The 17,201-nt window shown below is 40.0% G+C and overlaps 2 protein-coding genes across 44 annotated transcripts in view; one reads left to right on the top strand and one right to left on the bottom strand.

Moving 5' to 3' along the window:
- Nucleotides 1-17,201, bottom strand: part of KEL (Kell metallo-endopeptidase (Kell blood group)) — a 311,760-nt gene that overhangs the window by 209,072 nt on the left and 85,487 nt on the right. The window lies entirely within an intron of this gene.
- Nucleotides 1,679-8,438, top strand: LOC112650899 (prolactin induced protein). The gene is made up of 4 exons (XM_025433816.3): nt 1,679-1,838; nt 3,777-3,882; nt 7,782-7,896; nt 8,213-8,438. Exons 1-4 carry the CDS (start codon nt 1,744-1,746, stop codon nt 8,332-8,334), a joined length of 438 nt encoding a protein of 145 aa, XP_025289601.1. The 5' UTR covers nt 1,679-1,743; the 3' UTR covers nt 8,335-8,438.

Here is a 17,201-nt window from a genome sequence, read left to right as displayed (position 1 = left end):
AGAACGTAAAGACTGCTAACTCTGGGAAACGAACTAGGGGTGGTAGAAGGGGAGGAGGGCGGGGGGTGGGAGTGAATGGGTGACGGGCACTGGGTATTATTCTGTATGTTAGTAAATTGAACACCAATACATCATGTCCAGGTGAGAAAAAAAAAAAAAAAAAAACAAAAGCATAAGATACCTAGGAATAAACCTAACCAAAGAGGTAAAGGATCTATACCCTAAAAACTACAGAACATTTCTGAAAGAAATTAGGAAGACACAGAGACGGAAAAATACTCCATGTTCATGGATTGGAAGAATTTATATTGTGGAAATGTCAATGCTGCCCAGGGCACTGTACACATTTAATGCAATCAGTATCAAATACCATGGACTTTCTTCAGAGAGTTCGAACAAATCATCCTAAATTGTGTGGAATCAGAAAAGACCCTGAATAGCCAGGGGAATATTGAAAAAGAAAACCAGAGCTGGGGGCATCACAATGCCAGATTTTAAGTTGAACTACAAAGCTTTGGTCATCAAGACAGTGTGGTACTGGCAAGAAAACAGAAACATGGATCAATGGAACAGAATAGAGAATCCAGAAGTAGACCCTCAACTCAAGGGTCAACTAATACTCGACAAAGCAGGAAAGACCATCCACTGGAAAAAAAGACAGTCTCTTCGATAAATGGTGCTGGGAATGTTGGACAGCCACATGTAGAAGAATGAAATTAGACCATTCTCTTACACCAAACACCAAGATAAACTCAAAATGGATGAAAGATCTAAACGTGAGACAAGATTCCATCAAAATCCTAGAGAAGAACACAGGCAACACCCTTCTTGAACTTGGCCACAGCAACTTCTTGCAAGATACATCCATGAAGGCAAGGGAAACTAAAGCAAAAATGAATTATTGGGACTTGATCAAGATAAAAGATTCTGCACAGCAAAAGCAACAGTCAACAAAACTAAAAGACAACCTACAGAATGGGAGAAGATATTTGCAAATGATGTATCAGATAAAGGGCTAGTTTCCAAGATCTATAAAGAACTTATTAAACTCAACAGCAAAGAAACAAACTATCCAATCATGAAATGGGCAAAAGACATGAACAGAGATGTCACAGAGGAAGACATAGACATGGCCAACAAGCAATGAGAAAATGCTCTGCATCCCTGGCCATCAGGGAAATAAAAATTAACACCACAATGAGATACCACCTCACACCAGTGAGAAAGGGGATAATTCACAAGGCAGGAAACAACAAATGTTGGAGAGGATGTGGAGCAAGGGGAACCCTCTTACACTGTTGGTGGGAATGTGAACTGGTGCAGCCACTCTGGAAAAGTGTGTGGAGTTTCTGCAGAGAGTTAAAAATAGATCTGCCCTACGACCCAGCAATTGCACTGCTGGGGATTTACCCCAAAGATACATATGCAGTGAAACGCCGGAACACCTGGACCCCAATATTTATAGCAGCAATGTCCACATACATGCTAAGTATACTAAGTAAATAGGAAGGAGGGATAATCTAACTCCTCTCCCAATCTGTAACAATAGCTGAATGTTGACTTTTTCCATAGAAAAACAAACTTTAGCTCAACAAGGAAAGGGCATGGGTGGGAAGGATAATTGGGTAACTGACCACATGGATCCTCTTGGCAACTCTCCCACTTCCTCGATCTGCATATAAGGAGTATGCTGGGCACCGGGGCCAGTACTTCTCTAGGACATCACATCCTGTCTCCTCCAACATGCACCTTCTCCAGCTCCTGTTCAGAGCCGGCCCTGCCATTCTGCTCCTGGCTTTCTGTCTGCAGTTCAGGACCAACAAAGCTGAGGAAGACACGTGAGCCAAGCCTTTCTCTCCCTCACAAAAATCCCTTCAGGGAGGGCTCCTAACCTAGCCTGGAAATCTGTTTATCCCTTCCTGATGTCCCTGAAACTTAGTCTTAGGGAATCTCATAAATCCCATGTCAAGTCCCACTTCTCTCCTCTTAGGAAGCTCTAGTAACTTCCCTCCTATATTCACTTGGTGCTTTTAGGTTGTCCAGGGAAACATGGCTCCCAGCGTGCATAAAGCCTGTAGTTAACAATCAGTCTTGCTCTATGGCTCTGGTCCACATCCTGTCCATAGTCTTTACCTTTATTAGATTTATGCTCAGTGAACTTTACATTCTCATACCTTGCCTCCTAGAACAGAAGGTTTAGCAGGTCTATGAGTTCCAATGATAGCTTTGAGCAGTTTTGGCAGGACTCACTAAAGGATCAGAGGCCCTGATCACTGAGCCTTGATACCATAGTCCAAGGTTGAGCTAGCCCAGCAGCTTAGACATTCTGTCCTATTCTGAAGCCCAGAGACAAAAGCAAGTACACACTCACCCCACTACCCACACTAGGACCCAGGAGCACAATTTCAGAAGCCAAATCATTGAAGGTACATATTTGAAGCAAGCAGGAAAACTAGGCAAAATGAAGTCGGAAATGGAGCCAGGGTCTGGGGGAAGCAAGGACACTTAGAAATTCTAGAGGGTTTTCTCTATAGAAGTATGGTCTTAAATGCTGGGTTTTTGGATTGTGATTCTGATGGTACCCTCTGTGACACAACTAGATACCCTGTCCTGGAGTAAACCATTCAGAGTTTTTGACAAGTCGGTGTAGTGCAGGCAGCGTCCTAAAAAACCTTGAGTAGGGACAGGTTCAGAGGTAAATGTCACCCCGTGTAGCCCTGAGGGGGCAGCAGTTGTCGAAATAAGCTGTGCTAATTAGGGTGATCAGCCATCCCTGTTTGCCCAGGAATTTCTTGGTGTTAGCACTGAAAGGCCCTCATTTCGGGAAGCTTCTCATTTCTGGGCAAGCTGATCCAATCACTCATTCTAGCTAAGTGGATCATCTTATGAATCCTAAATTCATTTACAAATGACAGGAATTTTCACACGCCTTTCCTGTGCACTGAGCACCAGAGTAACTGGCACAAGCAATGAAGTATCTCCAAAATCAGAGATGTTTTATTCTAGGAAAATGAGACCATAAGGCATTGCAGCCAAAAACCTGAATTCCCTCTTGTCCCACCCAACACCAAAGGAGCTCAGCCAGGAGTTTCCGGGAGACAGAAAGTAACTTTCCTGGTCCTGAAACCAGTTCTCCATGACAGAAGAATCTTTGACTTCTCTCTGCCTCCATTTCCTTTTCCCATCAGATTGTGTTATGTGCCTTGAAAGTAGGGTGGCATCTAAAGCTCCCAAATACGGTCATGTGTCCAAATTCACTGCAGACATACAGGAATACAAATTCTTAGGCCCCACCAGGAACCAAAGAAGGAAGAGCTCAAGGATGACTCAAAATTCCTCCAGTGCATTAAGATGTTTATAGTTTAATAGGATTCTGTTGTTACGGAATATTGTACTAATGATGACTTGAACCCTCCCACTTAGTGGACAATCAATAGAACCTGCAGGATTTTGTTTGGAAAAAATGACGATGCTCAATGGGCACTAAAGAGGGCATATGAGATGAGCACTGGGTGTTATATGTTGGCAAATTGAATTTAAATATAAATAAATAAATAAAGCATCAAAGTTGATTAAACAAAACAAAGTCTGTAGAAAATAATCGAACCAAACAAGAACCAAAGATTCCCAGGGGTTATGATGCTCAGCAAATGATTCAGATCTCATCATTCCCTTCCCCTTGCACCTTCCCTGTTCCCTCTGCTCTGCTCATTGTGCCCCGATCTCTTGTGGGCAGACCTTTGATCTCTGTCCTGCTTCTTTCTTCCCATAACCAGCCGAAAAGTGTTATCAATGGAAGTGCAGATGCCCAGAAAAGCAGCACCAAATGAAGAAATCTCTGTGACAGTTAGAGTTCAAACAGAATTGAGAGAATGTATGGTGGTAAGTAGAGGCCTGGGGAAGTGAACTCAAGAAAAATCTGACTCCTTAGTTATGAATACAATTAGACTAATCTCTCAGTTTAATGTTGCATATTATACTTAATAATAGGATGAATAACAATCCTTATGCTCCCAATTCTCACACATGTTATGCTACTCGAGCCTCAGAACAATCATCAGATCTTGGGGCAGATTACTATTCTTGTTTTACAGACGAGAGCCTGGTCCAGAGAGGTATAGGAAGGATGAGAAGGAAAGAAGGAATGAGTAGTGAGAAAAGTCCAGCTAAGAGGGAGAAGAGAGGAAAAGGCATAAGGGCTGGGGGAGGAGAGGTAAGAATTCCTCCAAGTCCTGGGCATGATTGTTCGAGATGAAGGGTGGGATAGGAGGTTCTGACAAAAAAACCTGCACCCTCATCCAGTGGTTTGAGGCAGGTGGGCAGAAGAGGTATGGTGCCGAGAACACATGGGATACGACTGCCTCCTCTAGAGTAAGCTCTGAGCAGAGGCTGTGTTTATCACCCCTCTCTTTGCTCTTCTGCTCTATCATCACAGGTTCATCCTTGTTCCAGCCTCCTCTCAACAAGGAGCCCACACTCTCCTCACCACTTTCTCTAATTCAGCAGTTGTGGGAGGGAGGTCCAATCCTTTTACTAGATCAGAGGTTCTCAAATGGAAATGTGTGTTGAGACTTGCCTGTGCACTATCGCTCCTGTCTGGCTGTCTGGGCCATGAGGAGAAGGGACCTGTGCCGGTTTAGTCCATGGAGACTCTTCCCCAGGGAAGAGTGTGTCCTTCTCCTCCCTGCCAGCAGCCTTCTCATGTGTTGTCACACACACACACACACACACACACACACACACACACACACACACACAATTTGCCCCTTGTTAGCTGGCACTGTTCTAGGGCCAAGACCCAGATGTCTCCCCTTGCCTCTTTCTAGAATAGCACTCTCTCAGGCAGCACGAGTGTTTCCCTACAGGAGTTTCCTAACTCAAATTAGATTTAAGTATGATGATTAAATCAAAAACAAAATTAGGAGCATGAGGATTGCTATTCATTAGAATATGTCCTAGACATGGCCCCATACCTGTAAGAGAAAGACTCTGGTCACTGAGTAAAGAACAGCATAGCTGCTTTGTCAGATTTGTCTGTTTACACCTCAAGAATTTGCACCTTGTATGTTGATTGGAGGTGGAAGGGAGCCACATCATAATCTTTCAATTTTGTTTATTTATCATAACCACAGGTGACAAAAGGAATGAGAATGTGTGCATAAAAGTCCTGTGATCATGGTAGTTTCTGGTGATGATAATAAAAGTCTGTTTCTACCTCTGAGAAAGTGATGAGTATAAAAAAAAAAATGTGTTTAATCAACAACATCCCACATAAAATAATTCTGTGCTGCTGTGGCTAATAGGACTATATTTTAAGAACAATGCTAATTACAATAAAAAGGCAATCTTTAAAAACTTACCCAGGTACAAGGAATCTCATAAAATAAATGATATCGCAAATTAGAATTTATGGGAAATTTTGTTAGTCTGGTCAACCAATTTTTTAGACTTTTTTAAAAAAGATTTTACCTATTTATCTGAAAGAAAGAGAGCAAGTGAAAGGAGGAGGGTGGCAGGGAGAAACAGACTCCTGGCTGAGCAGGCAGCCAGTGGGGCTCTTATGACCTGAGCCAAAGGCAGCCACTTAACTAAGTGAGCCATCCAGGTGTGCTTGTGATTAATCAATATTTATTTGTAGCTTCCAATATAAAAAAAATCTGTCTATAAAAACATCTTCATATTTTTAAATGCTAAGAAAACATAATTCTTCTATGTGTGAAGATTCTAGTACCGAACCCTCATTTTTTAAACAATTGTGTTTTTACAAGCAAAGTTTTGATCAAGTGAGGTATTAGGATCACAAATTTAAAATAGATTATACTCTCAATCGTGTATTGGATTATAAAGATTGTATAATCTTTTTTTTAAGATTTTTTATTTATTCATTAATGAGAGGCACAGAGAGAGAGAGAGGCCGAGACACAGGCAGAGGGAGAAGCAGGCTTCACGCAGGGAGCCTGACATGGGACTCGATCCTGGGTCTCCAGGATCATGCCCTGGGCAGAAAGCGGCGCTAAACTGCTGAGCCATCCGGGCTGCCCACATTGTATAATTTTTTAAGGTTGAAGAGAATTTACGGCAAACCACAGTACTTAAACATTTGTGGTGTAGAGCATTTTGCTGGTCTCGTGAAGTCTAGGGAACATATCAGAAAATTGCTTTTAAATGTGTGCCTGAAATGCATTGGATTATACAGGGAAACTACCATCATGAAACACAGTGATCGGATTATTAAAAACAAACTTTTGAGGGGTGTCTTGGTTGTTCATTTCACTAAGTGTCTAACTCTTGATCTCACCTAAAGTCTTGATATCAGGGTCCTGAGTTCAAGCCCTGTGTTGGAGCTTAATAAATAAATAAATAAATAAATAAATAAATAAATAAATAAATAAACAAACAAACAACTTTTAAGTTGGTACTATTTACATTCTTTATCAGTACATTAGCTAAAAAGGCAATATATTTAAAATGTAAACAAGTTAAATTTTATTTTATAAAGATTGTCTATGTAATGGCTCTTGTTGCTCTTGTTGCTCACCTTGAATAAGTAGCTTCTACTGTGTACTGGGTTTTGACAAGTGGATTCCAACGGATTTGGATTTTTTTGTTTTGAGTATTTAAGTGCTGAAAATTCTAATCCATTGGAATAAACTGTTGTAAATGCCAATAAAAAGGGAAACCAGGCAACGGTAGGTTTCTTGAAAGAAACGCCAGGATCTCCAAAGTAAAATTCTAACGGTGAGAATGCTTGAATACACCGTTTGTAGCTGACAGGCTATTCGGTGCACGGTTGCCAGTTAGCTGGGCAAGCCTCAGGAGATGGGCAGACGGCCCTGGCCATGACCATGCAACCTCATGATAATGTCCCTGGGTTCAAGGTAGCGATCAGAACAGGCAATATTCTGAGTTATATAAACCTATAAGTGATGCAAACATATCTACGTTTCTCTCCATGATAAAAATCACGCTTATGGCTAATGCCACTGAGGATTGTTGATGACGTAACAGAACACTTAATTTTAGTGACGGGTTAATAAAGATACAATTTCTTTCCATCCGAGTTCACAGACTCAGTGAATTCTATCTACAGACCCCTGAGGGTCTATACACCCCAGGATAACACCCCCTTGCTGGACACTAATCAGACAAAAGCTTCCTGATGCTGCTGAAGCTTACATATCTCAAATTGTAAAGCCCTCTCAAATTAAAAAAGGAAAAAGAAAATTTACCTTCGAGATTTTGCTTGTTAATCTAACCAACAGTTTGGTAGGAGGTAACGGTTTCCCTCTCACAGCTGAGGAAAGAGAGACTGAGAGCTGTCACTTCAGTCATCAAAGCACGATTCTGGCAACAAGTCCTGGTTTTGGCCTCCCTACGCAAAAGCCAAGCTGTGGTCACAGACAGGTTCCTGAAAGCCCTAGCCAGGGAACCAAAGTAAATCTGCTCCCCAGATGAAGGCTGCCCCAGAATGTGGTCTCCTTGTCTTGTCAATTCACTAACTCTTCCCATCAGAGCCAAGCCCCATGGTAGCGCTATAGCAGGAATTTGAAGACATGTTGACAGGAAATCTTCTCACATAGACTTTAGTTCCCAAAATGATACTACAAAATTGGACTCCACGGTGCCTCTGGTCTATATCTGTACCTGTTCTTTGTGCACGAAGGATGTTGTCCTCCTCCTCCTCCTCCTCCTCCTCTTTCTTCAGATTCCCTTATCTTTCTCTCCCTTTACAACTCCCCAGACTAACACAAGGTCCTCTCTTCCCACCTCCTCCTCCTCAGATTCAATGTTCCCTCCTAAGTCGCAATCCAATGGAAGGGCCTTTTAACTATGTTTACACTGCCTGTCTCTGTGACAGTAATCCAAGAACTTTCTACTGGGACTTCAGAGTCAATAGTAAGTACAGGGGTCATTCAAGGGAAGAACGATCTGCTAGGGTGGGGGAAAACATAAAGAAAGATGTGACTCCAGATGTGGAGCAGAGTGTTGGGGCAGAAGGGTAGAGACAAAGGAGGGAAGAGGGGAGAGTAGATGGGGACTATGCCCAGGCGTGAAAGGTGAGAGGTTGTGTGAGAAAAGCTAATAAGGGAGATACATTTGCAAATGATTTGGGGAAACTGCGCCCTAGTGGGGAGGTGCCTGAAGCTAGGAGAAAAGCCAAGAAATGGGGTTAGACTGTTATCAGAGAACATCTTTGTCCTTTCTCTTTCAGAAACGATGTCAATAATAGCATTGACCCACATTATTGATAAAGAAGATATCTGCCCTTTCAAAGCAGTGGTGCCCAATGGACCAAAATATTTTTATATGGTGAAGAACATAACAGTATCTTGATCTTGTTGGAAGCTCTTGTCTAACTACCCCCCAGGGTGGTTCCACAAAGAAAACTTGGCTGGAGTATCTGTTGTGGTCTGTGAAATAAACTTCTCACAAACTTCTCTGTGTTCAGTTGTGTCTTCTCTTCCAAATCTACCCCAAAGGAGCCTCAGAGCCCCCAGAATTTCTAGAACTTTGTTCTCTCAAAGAACTGTTACTGAGGAGAGTTTCTCATTGCCCACTGGTATGCAGAGTGAGAAATGAAGAAATAAAGAAGACTCATGGAATCTGAAATTCTCTGGGTTCCTAAATATGATGCCTTTTCCCTATACCCATGACCTGTGTTTCCCTACTACAGGGGAAAACTCAGAAAGCTAGGTAATGCCAGGTGTTAGTGGAAAATGAGGGGCTCTGGGAGCAATTAAGCACTGCTGATGGCCTTTTGGAGAAAACCATCTGATATTACTTAACCAAATCAATTCTACACCTACCATATGACCCAGCACCTGCACAACTAGAAGCTACAGTAAGAGACCCTGGGCTCATAGGCCAGTATGTTCTAGCTATGGAAAACAAAGCACCACTGAATAGCCAATGTTCTAAAATATATTCCTCATCTTGAAGGACATCCCTATAACCCTAAACAGTGTGATCTCCAAGCTATCTCCTTTGCTGCTCATTTATGAGTTTTATCCAGCATGCTGTAGGCAGCCAGCAGTTTCCTGATGATGCCATTAAGGGCAAACTGGTAGATTCCTTGATCACATACCCATCATGGCAACCGTTTCATTTAAAAGAAAGATTCCCTTAAAATAAAGAGATACTAGATGAGATTCCATGTCTATGGCCAACAAGCACATGAGAAAATGCTCCGCATCCCTGGCCATCAGGGAAATACAGATCAAAACCACAATGAGATCCCACCTCACACCAGTGAGAATGGGGAACATTAACAAGGCAGGAAACCACAAATGTTGGAGAGGATGTGGAGAAAGGGGAACCCTCCTGCACTGTTGGTGGGAATGTGAACTGGTGCAGCCACTCTGGAAAACTGTGTGGAGGTTCCTCAAAGAGTTAAAAATAGATCTGCCCTATGACCCAGCAATTGCACTGCTGGGGATTTACCCCAAAGATACAGATGCAGTGAAACTGACTGAGGTAATATATTTTACAAACACATCCTGTGATGTTGCAGCTTACTTCCTCAAGGGGACCCAGTCTCTCTTTGAATCAATAGGCTCTGAGAGCCAACTCTGATCTGGAAACTAGATGAAGGACTATGATTTGCCATTATGTTAGCCAACATCAGCCTTCCACTTACTCAGTCTTGAACTTTTAAGTTAAGCAATCCTCCACTGTCTTTCATTCTTCTCCTAAGAACACCATGATCTATTCGCCATCACCAAATAATACCTGTTGGCCAAAGTTCCCATTATAATTTTAACCTTGCTGCCAGTTACTTTAATTATGACACCCTTGTCTCCAATACTGAAGTGCTAATTCCAGGCCTCTGCTAGTCCAGAATCTTATAAACCCCACTGACACAAGGGAACCTAGATCTATAGCAGCAGTTTCTATTCCACCTCAAACTAAAGAGGACAGTCATCAATGAACTTGACAATTACAGTGTTCCACCCCCTCCACTAGCACATTCTTTACTGTTTTTAATTTTTTTATTTAAATTCAATTTAATTATCCAAAGCTGGAGGCATTACAATTCTGGACATCAAGATGTATTACAAAGCTGTAACAATCAAGTCAGCATGGTACTGGCACAAAAAACAGACACATGGATCAGTGGAACAGAACAAGGAACCCAGAAATGGACTCTCAACTGCATGGTAAATTAATCCTTACTGTATCTCCAAAGCGTATGTCTTCTGGGATAACTCAAGTAGCAAAGTCATCTAATTGATTCTCTGACCTTGTATAATATATCCAGTCTGGCACCTCTCCCCCCTAAATCTTTTGAAACCTTCCTAAGTACTCTGACCAGACAGTTTGAGCATATCCACATCATTTTCTTTAGGTCACCACATTTCAAACTTTAAGGGACCACCCCAGCAGAATTTCAAAATGATTCCAGGTATTCTTTGCCGGGAACTCAAATTTAACTCAAAGTTAAATCAAATTTAAACTTAAATACTGAGTCACAGGAGAGTGCCTCTCTGTAAGCACCTTCCAAAATCCCAATGATCCTTACCCTGTGACATTCATGCCTTTGCATAATTCCCTTCCCTTGAAAGCATGCAAGAGCAATGACTTCCTCCTAACCAGTGGAACATAACAAAGGTGATGAGATGTTACTTATCTACTTAGGTTATGTAAGATAGTGATTTGAACCTTATTAATAGACTCTTTCCAATGCTGGCTTTGATGAAACAAGGTGCCATTCTGGAAAGGTCTACATGGCAAGCAACTGAGGATGGCCTCTGGCCAACAACCTGCAAGGAATTGAGGCCCTCAATCCAACAATTCACAAGGAGGTGAATCTTGCCAACAATCACATATGCTTGGAAACAGATTCTTCCATAATTGAGCCTTCAGATGAAAACTTAACCCTGGCTAACACCTTGATTGCAGCCTATGAAACATCCTGGAGAAGAGCTGTGCTGTGTCTAGAACTTTTAACTACAGAAACTATGAAATCATAAATGTGTATGTTTTCAAAAGCCACTATATATATTATAATTCATTACTCAGCAATAGATAACACAGGCTCAGTCTCAATAAATGCTTTTTGAGTAATATTATATTTTGTCTTTTATGATAAAAGACAGTCAAAATCGATTCCCAGACATGATCTCCTCATTCCTGTTGATAAATACTGTCAACACCATGGGGGGCGAGAGGGCAGGAATCTTTGGGAAAGTTCTCCAAGGGGTGGGGGGAAGCTGCCAAGCACCATTTTCCTTCAGCCTAGACACATGGATACCTGTGGAAACCGGCACAGTGCCAATACTCTCCACTACCTTGCTAATAGTGGATCCCACCCCTGTAGTCTTCTGTGGATCTGCCCCCTCCAAGCCCAGCCTAGGCAGGAGTCCACCCAAAGCAGCATCACAAGCATGGCAGTGAGAAAGCAGCCCTGATAGGGGTCAGCAACACCCCAAAATGATTCTTGCCTTGGGTAGAGGGGCCACATACCAGTTCAACTATAGCCCCAACAGTGGGCTGGAAGCAAACATTTGGTCTAACTGCAGGCCCTGGCAATCAACAAAAGCTTAACAGGGGACAAAACAGGGAGAGTGACCTGCACTTTGGTGCTACTGAAGCTCTGGAAAACACCTGATTTAACACAACTCAAGCCCCAGGCAGCCCCAGACTGGCCCACTAACAACAAAGGGACCAAACTACCCAAACAGGCAAAGAAAGCCATTGCAGACAACTGGACTAAAGGCAAAGGTGGTTTATGCACAACAGTACACAGAGGAGACAACCTGAAGTACCAGTTTCTGGTGAATAGGGGACATTGCACCATGGGGCACTATAGGACCTCTTCTTCATAAAGCCACTACTTTCCAGAGCAGAAGACATAGCTGACTTTATTAATACGTATAAACACACACACAGAGTTAGACAAGATGAGACAGAGGAGTATGTCCCAAATGAAAATATAGGACAAAATCACAGCAAGAGAGCACAACAAAATGGATATAAGTAATATGCCTGATAGAGAATTTAAAGTAATGGTCATAGGAGTGCGTTGGTGGCATAGTCAGTTAAGCATCTGACTCTTGGTTTCTGTTCAGGTTGTGATCTCAGGGTCATGAGACTGAGCCCGTCGTTGGGCTCCACACTAAGCATGGAGTCTGCTTAAGACTCCTTTCTTCTGCCCCTCACCCTCTCTCAAATAAATAAATAAACAAACAAATCTAAAAAAAAAAAAAAAAGAATGGTCGTGAACATACTCACTGGACTCAAGAAAAGGGTGGAAGACCTCAGTTAGACCCTCAACAAAGAGACAGAAGACATTAAAAAGAAGCAATCAGAAACAAGAAACACAATAACTAAAATTAAAAATACACCAGATGGAATAAATAGACTAAAGGAAGCAGAAGAACAAAGTAGCAATATGGAGGACAGAGTAAATGGAAAGCAATCAAGCTGAACAACAGAAAGAAAAAAGAGTAATGAAAAAACCTGAAAGTATATTAAGGGAGCTCAACAACACCATCAAGCATAGGATTCCTGGAAGGAAAAGAACGAGAAAGGGGGTAGAAAATTTATTTGAAGAAACAATAGCTGAAAACTTCCTGGATCTGGATAAGGGAACAAAAATCCAGATCCAGGAGGCACAAAGAGTCTCCAGAAAAATCAACCTAATTAAGTCCACACCGAGACACACACTAATTAAAATGACAGAAAATAGTGATAAACAGAGAGGTTTAAAAGCAGCAAGAGAAAATCAAACAGTTATATACAAGGGAAAACCCATAAGTCTATCAGTTGAGTTTTCAGCAGACACTTTGCAGGCCAGAAGGAAGTGGCATGATATATTCAAAGTGCTAAAAGGAAAAAATCTGCAGCCAAGAATAATCTAACCAGCAAGGCTATCTTTCAGAATAGAAGGAGAGATAAGGGTTTCCCAGAGAAACAAAATCTGAGGGAATTCATGACCACTAAACCAGCCCTATAAGAAATGTTAAAGGGGACTCTTAAGTGGAAAAGAAAAGACCATCAGGAGTAAGAAAAATAGAAAGAAAAAAAATTAAGTATATCTATAAAAATCAGTCAAGGGAATCACAAAAAAAGGATGTAAAGTATGATACCATATACCTAAAATATGAAGGGGGTAGTGAGGAGTGAAATTTTAGTGGGTTTTATTTAAGATTCTATCCATTTAGGGGCACCTGGGTGGCTCAGTTCATTGAGCGTCTGCCTTTGGCTCAAGGCATGATTCCAGGGTCCTGGAATCCAGTCCTGTGTCAGGTTCCCTGCTCATCACCTTGCTTGTACTCTCTCTCTCTCTCTCTCTCTCTTATATAAATGGATTAAAAAGATTCTATCCATCCATTTGAGAGAGACAGAGCTCCCTCAGAGAGCACAGAGGGAGACTGAGAAACACCTAAGCAGAGAGCCTGATGCAGGCTTCATCTTGACCTTGAGATCATGACCTGAGTCATGACCAACTGAGTAACCCAGAAATTGTAGTGCTTCTAGAATGGATTCAAACTTAAGTGGCCATTAACTTAATATAGACTGTGATGTGCATAATACATTACATATAAATCTAAGGTAACCACAAGTCAAAAACTGTAATAGATATGCAAAAAATAGAGAGAAAGGAATCTAAGTATACCATTAAAGAAAGCAAGCAAACGATGAAAGAAGACACAAGAAAAGAACAGAGTAGGACTACAAAAACAACCATAAAACAAGTAACAAAATGGTAATAAATACATGGCTATCAATAATTACTTTGAATGTAAATGGACTAAACACCCCAATCAAAAGAAATAGGGAGATGCAATTGATAAAAAACAAGAAAGACCCTTCTATGTGCTACTTACAAAAGACTTATTTCAGACCTAAAGACACATGCATATTGAAAGTGAAGAGATGGAAAAGAATTTAGCATGCAAGTGGAAGTAAAAGGAGAGCTGGAGTATCAACAGTTATATCAGACAAAAATAAACCTTGAAAGAAATACTGGAATAAGAGTCAAAGAAGAACACTCCATAATCATAAGCAGAATAATCCAACAATAAGATATAACAGTTGTAAATATTTATGCACCCAACATAGGAATATCCAAATACATAAAGCAGGTAATAACATAAAGGAAGTAATAAATAGTAATACAATACTAATAGGGGACTTTAACACTTCACTTACATCATCCAAACAAAAAGCAACAAGGAAACAGTGGCTGTGAATGACATTGGGCCAGATGGATTTAACAGATTTATTCAAAACATTCCATCCTAAAGCAGCAGAATGCACATTCTTTTCAAGTACACATAGAATATTCTCCAGAATAAATCACAAAACAAGTCTTAACAAATTCAAAAAGATCAAGGTCATACCATGCATCTTTTCTGACCACAAAACTATGAAACGACAGACCAACCACAAGGAAACATCTGGAAAGAACACAAATACATGGGGGTTAAATAATATGCTACTAAACAATGAACAAGTCAACAAGAAGTCAGAGGAAACACAAAAATACACAGAGACAAATTAAAATGAAAACACAACAGTCTAAAATCTTTGAGATGCAGCAAAAGCTGTACTAAGAGGGAAGTTTTTAGCAATATAGGCTTACCTCAAGAAACAAGAAAAATCTCAAACAACTTAACCTTACACCTAAAGGAGGTAGAGAGAAGAATGAACAAAACCCAAAACTACTAGAAGGAAGGAAATAATAAAAATGAGAGCAGAAATAAGTGAAACAGAAACTAAAAAGAATAATAAAACAGGTCAATGAAATCGGAGCTGGTTCTTAGAAAAGATCAACATAATTAGTAAACCTTTAGCCTTACTCATCAAAAAAAAAAAAAAAGAGAGAGAGATAAAGAGAGAACTCAAATAAACAAAATCAGAAATAGAAATAACAAACCAACACCACAGAAATACAGAGGATTGTAACAGAATATTATGAAAAATGACATTCCAACAAATTGGACAACTTAGAAGAAATGGATAAATTTCTGGAAGCATATAACTTTCCAAAACTGAATCAGAAAGAAATAGAAAATTTGAATAGATCAACTACCAGCAATGAAATTCAATCTGTAATCAAAAAACTCCCAACAGGGGCACCTGGGTGGCTCAGTCAGTTAAGCATCTGCCTTCAGCTTGGGTCATGATCTCTAGTCCTGGAATCAAGCCCCACATCGGGTTTCCTGCTCAGTGGGAAGTCTGCTTCTCTCTCACTCTCTCTCCCTCACTCTCTCTCTTTCTCTCTCTGCCCCTCCCCATTGTGTTTCTCTCTCTCTCTCTCTCTCTCTCTCTGAAATAAATAAAATCTTAAAAAACAAAAAAACTCCCAACAAACGAAAGTCCAGGACCAGATGGCTTCACAGGTGAATTCTACCAAATATTTGAAGGAAAGCTAATACCTATGCCTCTCAAACTATTCCAAAAAGTAAAAGAGGAAGGAAAACTTCCAAATACATTCTATGAGGAGCATTACCCTGACACCAAAACCAGATAAGGACACTACAAAAAGACAGAGAAAAAACTACAAGCCAAATTATCTCTGATGAGCATAGATGCAAAAATCCTCAACAAAATATTAGCAAATTGAATCCAACAATACATTAAAAAAAAAATCATTCACCACAATCAAGTAGGATTTATTCCCAGAATGTAGGGGTGGTTCAACCAACCAATGTGATACAGCACATCAACAAATGAAAGGGTAAAAACCATATGATCATTTCAATAGATGTAGAAAAAGCATTTGACAAATTACAACGTTGGTTCATGATAAAAACTCTTCAACAAAGAACGTTTAGAGGGAACATGCTTCAATATGATGAAACATGTTTCAACATAATATGAAAAGCCCACAGCTAATATCACACTCCATGGTGAAAAACTGACAGCTTTTTATTCAACACAGTACTGGAATTCGTAGACATAACAATCAGAGAAGAAACAAAGTTCATCCAAATTGGGAAGAAAGAAGTAAAAACTTTCACTATTGGCAGATGACATGACACCACAAATAGAAAACCCTAAAAACTCCACCAAAAAACTAGTAATGTTGAAAAATGAATTCAACAAGGTCCCAGGATACAAAATCAATATGCAGAAATCTATTGTATTTATATATTAATAATGAAGTAACAAAAAGAGAAATTAACAATCCCATTTACGAGTGCACTAAAAATAATAAAATACCTAGGAATAAACTTGACCAAGGAGGTAAAAGACCTATACTCTGAAAATTATAAAGCCTTGATGAAAGAAATTGAAGATGACACAAACAAATAGAAAGTATTCCATGCTCATGGACTAGGAAAACCAATATTGTTAAAATGTCCATACTACCCAAAGCAATCTATGATTTAATGCAATCTTTATTGAAATACCAACAGCATTTTAACAGAACAAGGTCAAATAATTCTAAAATTTGTATGGAAACACAAAAGCCCTTGAGTAGCCAAAGCAATCATGAAAAAGAAAAATAAAACTAGAGGTATCACAATTTCAGATTTCAAGATATACTATGAAGTTGTAATCAAAACAGTATGGCATTGGCATAAAAACAGATACATAGATCAATAAAACAGACTAAAGAGACCAGAAAAAAAAATCCCATGATTAAATGGTCAATTACTCTTTGATAAAGGAGGCAAGAATATTTAATGGGAAAAAAAAAGTTTTTTCAACAAATGGTGTCTGGAAAACTGGACGGTCACATGCAAAAGAATGACACTGGACCGCTCTCTTACACTATATATAAAATAAACTCAGAATGGATTAAAACCTAAATGTGAGACCTGAAACTATAATAATCCTAGAAGAGACCACAGACAGTAATTTCTCCAACATCAGCTGTAGCGACATTTTTTTAGATATGTCTCCTGAGGCAAGAGAAACAAAATAAAAATAAATGGTTCTACATCAAAATAAAATACTTCTGCACAGCAAAGGAAACTATTGACAAAACGAAAAAGCAATCTTCTGAATGGCAGACGACATTTGCAAATGACATATTTGATAAGGGGTTTGTATCTAAAATATATAAAGAACTTATAAAACTGAACACCAAAAATAAATAAAAATCCAATTTAAAAATGGAAAGAAGACATGAACAGACATTTCTCCAAGGAAGACATATAGATGGCCAACAGATACATAAAAAGATGTTCAGTATCATTTATCATCAGGGAAATGCAAATCAAATGAGATATCACCTCACACTTGTC

This window comes from Canis lupus, chromosome 16 (genome assembly GCF_003254725.2).
Source record: "Canis lupus dingo isolate Sandy chromosome 16, ASM325472v2, whole genome shotgun sequence".
Taxonomy (NCBI): domain Eukaryota; kingdom Metazoa; phylum Chordata; class Mammalia; order Carnivora; family Canidae; genus Canis; species Canis lupus.
The sequence above is the reverse complement of the archived record's forward strand: the minus strand, read 5'-3'. Positions and strand labels throughout refer to the sequence as shown.

What these genes read in the sequence shown, in the direction of transcription:
- LOC112650899 (XM_025433816.3), top strand. Translation starts at nt 1,744, where the DNA reads ATGCACCTTCTCCAGCTCCTGTTCAGAGCCGGCCCTGCCATTCTGCTC. An exon ending in AACAAAGCTGAGGAAGACAC is followed by an intron (nt 1,839 to 3,776) that starts GTGAGCCAAGCC and finishes TCCCATAACCAG; the next exon opens with CCGAAAAGTGTTATCAATGG. An exon ending in AATTGAGAGAATGTATGGTG is followed by an intron (nt 3,883 to 7,781) that starts GTAAGTAGAGGC and finishes CCTCCTCCTCAG; the next exon opens with ATTCAATGTTCCCTCCTAAG.